The sequence below is a fragment of the Melitaea cinxia genome, chromosome 30 (assembly GCF_905220565.1).
Source record: "Melitaea cinxia chromosome 30, ilMelCinx1.1, whole genome shotgun sequence".
In the NCBI taxonomy this organism is placed as follows: domain Eukaryota; kingdom Metazoa; phylum Arthropoda; class Insecta; order Lepidoptera; family Nymphalidae; genus Melitaea; species Melitaea cinxia.
Genome location: NC_059423.1, coordinates 6,705,795 through 6,716,233, shown reverse-complemented (window position 1 = coordinate 6,716,233; position 10,439 = coordinate 6,705,795). Strand labels below are relative to the sequence as shown.

General features: G+C 35.0%; 1 protein-coding gene across 1 annotated transcript in view; it reads left to right on the top strand.

The window, feature by feature from the left end:
- The first annotated feature begins 2,906 nt into the window (after window positions 1-2,906).
- The window catches only part of LOC123668135 (protein diaphanous), a 65,651-nt gene continuing 58,118 nt past the window's right edge, over window positions 2,907-10,439 (top strand). The window contains exon 1 of the mRNA XM_045601927.1: window positions 2,907-2,969. Coding sequence (XP_045457883.1) covers window positions 2,907-2,969 — 63 coding nt within the window. The remainder of the gene's footprint in view (window positions 2,970-10,439) is intronic.

Sequence of the window (10,439 nt, the reverse complement as noted above, 5' to 3'; positions counted from 1 at the left end):
GAGCTAGTTTTTTTTATATTGTAATAAATACGTACCGTAAGTGTAAACAAGTCCTAACATACACAATGTTTTGTGTACAAATGATATCAACTCGCCTTATCTGTTTATCGTTCAGTCAGTTTACAGGTGTACACCGCTGTGGACGCTAGATTTGTCATGTTAATTAAATTTGAATTTCGAACGTATTGAATAGTGTTGAGTGTATTAATAAAATATTTATAAAAATTAATTGAATTTGGAACGCGTAAAATAGTGATGAGCGTGTAGGTTTTGTGTTAATGTGTTTGCGTATGTATATGTAGGTATACAAGTGTGTGGTTGTGTGCGTCAGTGATAAAAAATTGTAATCAGTTGCATTGGTAATATTAATAGATGAAAAATTTTGTACAATATTTTGAAATTGGAATTTAAAAATTAAAATGAAACTGTTTTAAAAATATCTTAAAAATAATTAATAAAAAGGAAGCACGAGCAAACGAGGTCAAATATTATAATTATATATTTTTTTTAATCTCTTTCAAAAGAAATAAGTGGTTTTTTTTTAAGTTTATATTACTGTTCTAGGTTTTTAGTGGGTAAATCTGAACTACGATCTATCTGTACTAATATTATAAAGTTGAAGTTTGTTTATTGGTTTAAATGCACTAATATCCGGTACAACTGGTTGGAATCGAAAAATTATTTTCGTGTTGAATAACCCATTTACCAAGTAAGCCTCAAATTAACACAGGTGAAACCGAGGGACATCGCTAGGCACAGCTAGTAATATTATAAAGCTGAAAAGTTTATTTAAACGCGCTAATCTTAGAAGTTACTGAATCAATTTGAAAAATTATTTTTGTGTTTGGTGGCTCATTTACCGAGGCTTATAAGCTATTTTTTATGTTATTTTTTTTTCTTCATATTAACGTAATGCCGCATGGCACATACAATACATGGCATAAACAAAGATAGTAATAATATTTACAAACCGTTTGTCAGTCCATCAAGATTACGTAACACAGAAATACGCCTGTGTTTATACAACAATTATCTTCACAATGCCTAACATTTGAGCAACAAGACTTAAGATTGAGCTAGCAAACGAAAAAAAAAAATAGATTTCAATTACATCGACACGTAATACAAAACGTAAGTAGACGGCAAAAATCTCGATTTCTCTGAGATGCCATCATCAGATCCTGGTTTTATTATCATGGTACCACCCATAGAATATCTCCTTTCAAACAAAAAAAAAAGAGTTATCAAAATCGGTTCATAAACGACAAAGTTATCCGCGAATACACACGAAAAAATTGAAATATAGTATACAGTCGAATTGAGAAACCTCCTCCTTTTAAAAGTCGGTTAAAAATACTCTAGTCTTCAATAGGCACGGATATTAAACGCTCATCTGCAACTTTACTTCAAAAACTACGTGGAACAGTAATACAACGTAGGTAGTCGGATATACAGTCACATACACATTGTTAGAGATAAATAAAAAAGTACTCGTCAGACCTCGATTTAATTTAATTGGCACCACACGACAAGCACCGGCTTTCGATTAAAAAAAGAATCATCAAAATCGGTACATCCGGGAGAAAGTTATGAGGTAACAACATATGAAAAAGTACAGTCGAATCGAGAGCCTCCTTTTACGAAGTCGGTTTGAAAAGTATAAAATAAATAGAGCATTGGAATTAGTTTACAAAACATGTTTTTTTTTTAGTTATAAAGCTTGTACTATTAGTTTTTATCAATTTTATTATTTATCTGTATTGATAAAGAATTACTCTTTTGAATGGAATCTTTGTAGTTGATATTATTGACAGAATTCGGTCAATTGTATGTATAAATATTGATAAGGAATTTTTTAAGTATTAGCGAAAAATACGAAGTAGCAGGACTATTTTGATCTATACATATGAGTAAAATTAAAGTATCTGTCTGTGATATCAAAATAACTGTTTTTTCAGGTGTATATAGTTATTTAGATACTAAAAAACTGAAAAACGATTTTAAAATGTTTTCGAATCATCGACTAAACCGATTTTTATGGGATTTTTACTGAAAGATAGAGTAGGTTGTGGATAATGTGCAATATGAAGACTACTTTTTGTCCCGGGATTCTCGCGAAAGGGGGATTTACGCGGAACCCGTTTACCACGCGCGAGTACCTACCGCCCAATAGATGTGAAATAACCAGAAAATGTATGAAAAATTTTGCATTTAAATTAAGCAAGCATTCATGCATTCAAGTATGCATACATTGCATTTAATAATGCAAGCATTTCATAGCTTCCAAACAATTGAAATTGGATAATTGTTTTTTTTTTTTGTTCTTTTTAAAGACAAAGTTTGTATAAAAGAAAATTTTGAAAATAAAATAAAGCAATTATCGATAAATTTTATATGCAAAATTTACAGTATGAATTTCGCCGGGTCAGCTAGTAGTAAATAAAAACGTTAAATGTACATGTATATGCAAAATTAATCTATTTTTCTATATTTAATAAACCATTTTATATTATAAATATGTTAAAATAAAGTCAGAATAGGTAAAATTACTTTTACTCGTTAAGTATGTTAATAAATGAACACCAATAAATAATAGTGAGTACAGTAATAATATTTTTTTATTAAATAAAATATTGATTAATATTTCGTTGCAGTTCAAAAAATAGTAATAAAAACTGAACTAAAATATGTAAAATAATTTACTCTACAAAAGACAGTGACAGATAAAATTGTTAATTATAAAAATGAAGTGTAAAAAATGTTACTAAGTGTAAAAGTGAAGTGTAAGAAACGGCAATAAATGTAAAAGTGAAGTGTAAGAAACGGCAATAAATGTAAAAGTGAAGTGTAAGAAACAGTAATAAATGTGTTAATAAGTGTGTTGTTAATAAGTGTAGTTAGTGAAAATGTCAAACTATAATAGTATGCCGAGGTTGAAGAGAAGGGAGACGTGGAAACGTCGCAGTGGTGTGAGTATATTACATATTATAGGAAATTTTTTATAACATGTTAGGTAATTTACCAATGGGGACTTTTTTAACTGAGGTAGGACACTGCATAAAATATCCTGCTGTAGTAGCCCGACTGGGGAAGTACCTCGGCCTTACAGAAGATCACAGCTAAACAATACTTAACATTTTTTAATATCATATCAAAAATCGACCGTTCCAGCGGGGATCGAACCTGCATCTCCAGCTGACCGTGTCGGTGCTCTAGCCAATTAAGCTATGGAACGATGTACTCGCTAGATCGAAATTTTTGATATGATGATTTTATATTCGGTCTAATCGACCGTGGCGCCGTCTTTAGTGAGTTCTTTACAGAAACCCGTAACTATTCAAAGTCATTCTCTAAATAATTTACGGATAGTACGTGATCCCGCGTTCGTCCTACTAGCAATGGGCTAATTGAATTATCAAATGTTACGAAATTATAATAAAAAAGATAGCGTGTCAACTGTGACACGTGATTAGCGTGACACTTGCAAACTAAAGAGTTTTTTTATATAACCATTTCGGCAAACAACTGAGATCAAACAACTTTAACTGAGGTAGGGCACAGCAGGAATTTCCTGCTCAAAATATGGAGCAACCCGACTGGGGTAGTACCTCGACCTTACAGAAGATCACAGCTAAATAATACTGCTTTCAAGCAGTGTTGTGTTCCTGTGGTGGGTAAGGTGACCAGAGCTCGTGGGGGGAATGGGAATTGGGTCGGCAACGCGCTTGCGATGCTTTTGGTTTTGTAGGCGTCTATAAGCTACGAAAATCTCTTACCATCAGGTGAGCTGTACGCTTGTTTGCCGACCTAGTAATATAAAAAAAAAGGGTCGGCGACGCGCTTGCTCCTGGTGTTGCAAGCGCAAAATTACGACATCACCTACTGTCTCACGGTAAATGGTTATGGTGTGTGATGAATTGTCAATTCATATAGCGAGTCCTGCGGTCAAGGTTTATGAGCGCCGAATAGACGAACAAGTTTGGCAAACCTTTTCTATGTGTAATTGTGTATCAATCAAATATCGTATTTGATAGTGGCATAATTAAATAAATTAGTGGTCGCCCAGTGGTCGAAATTCGACCATAATTTCGACCTTTTTTTTAATTTTTTAATTTGACTATAGACTGACAATCAACAAAATAGTATAATATGCGTGTGTATGTCAAATACATGGTAGTGTGTGTTATTTTTTTTTTATTGATTTGATATATTTTTTATGCACAATTTTGATAAAATATTAGCATTCTGCAATCCTGTATATAAACTATAAGTTTGCGAAATCTCATACTCCTTCAACTTCGCAATTATCGTAAAAAGGGGTACAAACTTTTTGCTTCACTTATTAATATGTCGGGGGTACGGAAACACACAACACACGAGCACAAACCCCAGACCACGGCAAACATCTATATTTGTGTTTATTTTTCGTTAAACTCGCGATTTCTACACTGACCAACCTGCAACCTTGTTATCGGTCTGAAAATTTTCGATTTTACCTGTATTTCCGGCCCGTTGGACCGACGATCTACGTAAGATTGCCGGTGTAAGCTGGATAAGGATTGCGGAAAACCGGGATGCCTGGCGCAAACTTCGGGAGGCCTATGTACAGCAGTGGACTGCAATAGGCCGAGCTGATCTGATGATCTGTAAAGATAATATTGTGAATATTTAATTAATTTTGTACAAAAAAAAAAAAAATGGCAGCTATAGTGACCGCCGATAGAAGTGAAAACTTTGAACTTTTAATATTAATATATGTGATTTCATAATGTCCGAATTAAAATTATCAATATCAATCATGTCGGTGACGCGAAAGCACGATTATTCATTCACCCATCCAAAAAGCGTCTAATGCGCACTGTACACGGCCGCTGCAAGTGCGCCAGTCATGAGTATGTCGGTGAAGCGAACATTAACAATCAACATAAGATTTTCTACTGCCAAAAAGTGCCCAAACGCGGCTAAAGATTTCACGTCAATTATTTATTTATTTATTTATTTTTGTTTTTTATTTGGCGTAGAATAATATAAAATCAACCAGGCAGGGGTAAAGGTTAAAATGTTGCTAATAAAATCACGTTATTCATGGACGAAACCTTAACAGAATTTGAGTTGCAAATTGAATTCTGACTCCAGTAACGCCTTGTCAACAAGCTGTCATCAAAGCGATTGGATCAAGTGCTTTCGTTTCCTGTGGTCGTTGACCGAATAAAACTCGGTTCCTACATTCAAAAAACGTTTCGTTTTCAGTTACGAACCGTTGAACGGATACGTGTTCGAAATTAAACGATACGTTAACAGAACGAATCGTTCTTTTGAATATAGGAACCGGGCTGAAGACTGCCTGAGGAACTGCATTTATATCATCATTACATAATGTAAAACAAAGTCGCTTCCCGCTGTCTGTCTGTCCCTATGTATGCTTAGATCTTCAAATCTACGCAACGGATTTTTATGCGGGTTTTTTAAATAGATAGGGTGATTCAAGAGAAAGTTTTATATGTATGAAACATGCATAATATAGTAGAGAAACATTGACAATTTAGAGGTTTCTAATGTGATGTAGTAAATAAACACATTTTTTTTTTTGCTTACATTGCAAACGCTGGCTGAACCCTATGAGATAGATCAAAATAATGTACTACAGTACACTTCAAAGAGGTTTACAAAAAAGTCCGCGTCAGTATATGTCTATCTCTCATGGATAACCCACACTAACCATTTTTTATCCTTTACTTGGCATATTTTACGACGCGATTTTAAGCAATACATCATTCACCCTTATTCAATTAAATACCATTAATACATTGTGCATTTAAAATAGATCAATATGGCCCTTAACAGCATGTAATTTAAATGGATATTTTCGAAGATGATACAGATACAAAATTCAGAGACATCGGGTGCGGCGGTATTGGGCGGGGGGCCGGTGCGACAATTTTTTCTAAATGTATTTTCGTACTTTAGATTTTTAAACCGTATTTATAGTAAGTACATTAGGTTGAATAGGATTAGATTAAATCATGTGGGTGTCGTAAGCGGCGACTAAGGGATAACAGAGTTCCACTTGGAACTTAAAAAGCCGACCAATGGCGGGATAACCATCCAACTGCTGGCTTTGAAATACACAGGTCGAAGATGGGCAGCAGCGTCTTCGGTGCGATAAAGCCAGCTCTGCGGTCACCAACCCGCCTACCCAGCGTGGTGACTATGGGCAACACACATGATTTCACGCCATTTTTAGCGCGAACTTGTGGAGCACTATGTCCAGTAGTGGACTGCGATAGGCTGAAGTGATGATGAGGATTACGCTTCAGCCTGTAATATCCCACTACTGGGCATAGGCCTCTTTCCCCATGTAGGAGAAGGATCAGAGTTGGCGGATGTATTCCCTACTATGAGTAACGATCGCTATCAGGTGTACATGATAACAACCGGGACCGACGGCTTAACGTGCTCTCCGAGGCACGGCGGGGAGACCCACAAGGACTACACAAACACCCAGACCACGGCAAACACCTGTATGGCCAATACAAATGTTTGGATGATGAGGATAATGAAACTAAATCATAATTAATCAATTCAAGAGTAACCTCTAAAAATATATTATTTGTATTTTCTAATGTCAAAAAAGCTGTGAACGTTGTATATAAAGACATCCTGTAGTATATTTAGTATCAGCATTACACCCGTGCGAAACCGGGGCGGGTCGCTAGCTAGAAATAAATAAATAAACGCTCTAATTATGAATGGTTAAGTTGTGACAGATCGCTTTTACAACCAAAATAAATCATTATCAAGTAAACTATGCAAAGATTTAGATAAAAATACAAATGCAGTAATCACTCGACCTTGGTGATGTCAATATGATGTCACCTGTATATAAAAATATGCTTTATTAGCACGTGGGTAGTATGTCTATCTGCGAGTATACTAATATTATAAAGCTGAGCAATTTGTTTCAACACGCTAATCAGGAACTACTGGTTCGTATTGAACAATTATCTTTGTCTTCGGTAGTCTATTTACCGAGGAAGACTAGGCTATATAATGTGTTAATAGTTTTTTTCCTGAAATTAACGCGAGTGGAATCGTGGGGCATGGCTAGTCTTCTATATAAATAAAAATGAAGCACCAATAATGTTGCTAAATGCTTAACTACAGAACGGCTGGGAAAGATTCAGCAAGTCCTTTTATTTTATCTACCAGCTACTTCCCGCGACTTCGTCCGCGTTGAATAGTTACTTGAATAATTTTGTTTGCAGGCAAATGAAAAAAAAACGACTTCAATTATATCGACAAGTAATACAACGTAGGTAGACGAAAAAATAGTCAAGTAAATACGCATTATCAAAGATTACTCCAAAAGTTGTAATCAGATCTCGATGAAATTTAAATGTGACCACATGATAAACATCGGCTTGCGATTAAATTAAAAATCTTCAAAATCGGTACACCCAGTAAAAAGTTATGCGGATTTTCGAGAGTTTCCCTCGATTTCTCTGGGATCCTATCATCAGATCTTGATTTCCTTATTATGGTATCAAAATAGGAATATCTGCTTTCCAACAGAAAAAGAATTATCAAAATCGGTTCATAATCGAGGGAGTTATCCCCGAACATACATTAAAGAAATATATATACGGTCGAATTGATATATATAATTGAGTAACCTCCTCCTTTTTGAGGTCGGTTAAAAACACCCGATTTTGAAACATTCTTCATTGGTGCTCCGCTCCTATTGGTATTAGCGTGATGATATATAGCCTTCCTCCGGGTAACACTGAAAGAATTTTTCAAATCGGACCAGTACTTCCTGAGATTAGCACGCGTAAACAAACTAGACTTGTAATAAAAAAAAAAAATGGAAACTAGTAAGGTACAAATTCGTTATATACTAGCTATGCTCTGCAGTTTCACCTGCGTTAATCTGAGAAAAAAACGTACTAGAATCATATATAACCAATAGCCGTCTTCGGTATTTGGACTAAACAACACGAAAATAAATTTTCATTTCGGAGCAATAGTTACAGATTAGCGCATTCAAACAAACAAACTCTTCAGCTTTGTAATAACAGTATAGATATACGCCTAAGGCTTTAAGACGTGGGTCAAGTTGTGAGTCAATAAAGGTCAGCTTTGTAGGGCAAACGACATTCCAAGATTTATTCGAAGGTCAAATATCTTCATGTATTGTCTTATTAATATTGTAAGGCTCGATTTCATCGGTTGTGGAGAAAATTTATCCTGTACATAAGTTTTTTTTTATTATTATGTAACTAGGTCGGCCAACATGCGTACTGCTCACCCGATGATAAGCGATAACCGTAGCTTATAGACGTCTGCAACACCAGAAGCATCGCAAGCGCGTTGCCAACCCTATCCCCGATTCCCCCAGGAGCTTTGGTCACCTTATTAAGGAATAAAAACAACACTGTTTGAAAACAATATTATTTAGCTGTGATCTTCTGTAAGATCGAGGTACTTCCCCAATCGGGCTGCTCCATATTTAGATAAGGATATATCCTTTTTTTCTGGGGTGTTTCTTCGACACGCCTGGGCGGAATCGCGGGGACGCGGGTGCACTTCCACGAAAGCAGGATATTTCCTGCTGTGCCACACCTCAATAATCTAATATATAAAATTCTCGTGTCGCGGTGTTTGTAGTTAAACTCCTCCGAAACGGCTTGAACGGCTTCTCATGAAATTTTGTGTGCATATCGGGTAGGTCTGAGAATCGAGCAATATCTATTTTTCATCCCCCTAAATGTTAAGGGTAGTCCACCCCAATTTTTTTTAAATATATTTTGATAATTTATTTTTATGTTATTATGATTTAGCATCAAAAAATACATACAACCCTAAATTTTCATAATATATATGGCAAAACAACGTTTGCTGGGTCAGCTAGTAATGGTATAAAAATATTAAAATTACTTAACGTATTTACCGTTTAGGATGAGATTTCTTTTCAGTCATGTTCAAATGTGAGTAATTTTTTTGCTATCGAAGATTAAACTATTTTTCATAAATGTCTTACAGGAATGTAAAGATTAGTTTTCATGATAAGATATGAAAGATGAACAAACAAAATTTTAACATACTTGTATCATCAGAAGATTGAGACTATGTCCTTTAAATATGGGCGAGAAAAAAGCTAGTGCAAGACTTTCGATAAATACAGTAAACATTTCCAATGTTAATTTATAATGCTCAAATTTTGGGCATATTCATTTATTTGAACTAATCTCAGGTTTTTATATCTATTAAGAAAGACTAGATAGAGCTCAACTGTTTGTTTAATCCGTCTCGCAATAACGGGCCTAAATTTTAACTTCATTTTGTATGGGAAATTCGGCATTTCAACCTAGTTGTCGCGTTTGCCGCTAGATGACTCTGTATCGATTGTATCGTATACTATTCTTTATCGTCTAGGCTGCACTGTTTAAATTCCCATTCAAAATAATCTTCACGTATTTCTGTCATGTTTCTGTGAATAAAACTCGCACTAGGCACTCTGGTGAAGTACATCAACCTAACAGAAGATACACAGCTGAATGACACTGCTCACAAATAGTGTTGTGTTCCTATGTGAGTAAGATGGATATACAAGAGTTTTGGGAGAGGTGTTGGCTATCCGAATTTGTATAGGACCTGCAGACGTTTGACCTTGTATGGGCATTTGTGCTTGTATTATGTTACCACACCCGCGACACTAAATCAAGAAATCAATTGTAAATGACGCATCTTTATCTTTAAGAATATGTTTTAAGGTCAATACTGAAATAAAAAAGGAGTGTGCTTTAGACCACACGACTAAAGTCAAATTCTTTGGCAATAGACCCATACCGTGTGTTAGATATACGAAACGTAACTGGCTATGAGAGAAAGAGAGGAAGAAAATGTGTGCTTGCGCCTCTCTTGCTTCGTTCGCGTCTCCCAATCACACTTTTCGTCACGCTCACGTCACGAAATCACCAGTTTACTTCCCAAGTCAAGCGTGCGAAATATGTTTTATTTCAATAAATTTTCATCGCACTATGTCTAATGTAGAGCCATAATTCAAAGCTGAATATTAGGTCTTACAAGATAAGTCGTATCAGATAACCTTACTAAAGTATAGTTTATCTTTTTAAACGGTTTAAAAAAAAGAGGAGTTTCTCAATTCAACAGTATATATAAATATATATATATATATATATATATATATATATATATATATATATATGCATATATGTGACTAGTGGGTTTGTTAATTTTTTCGTCTACTTACGTTGTATTACTTGTCGATGTAATTTTGAAGTCGGTTTTTTTTTTGCTAGCAAACACAATTATTTTATGTGTGTGTTACCTCAGAACTTTTTACTGGGTGGACCGTGGTGCTTATCGTATGGTCCCATTTAAATGTGATCGAGATCTGCAGGGTACTTTTTGAGCTA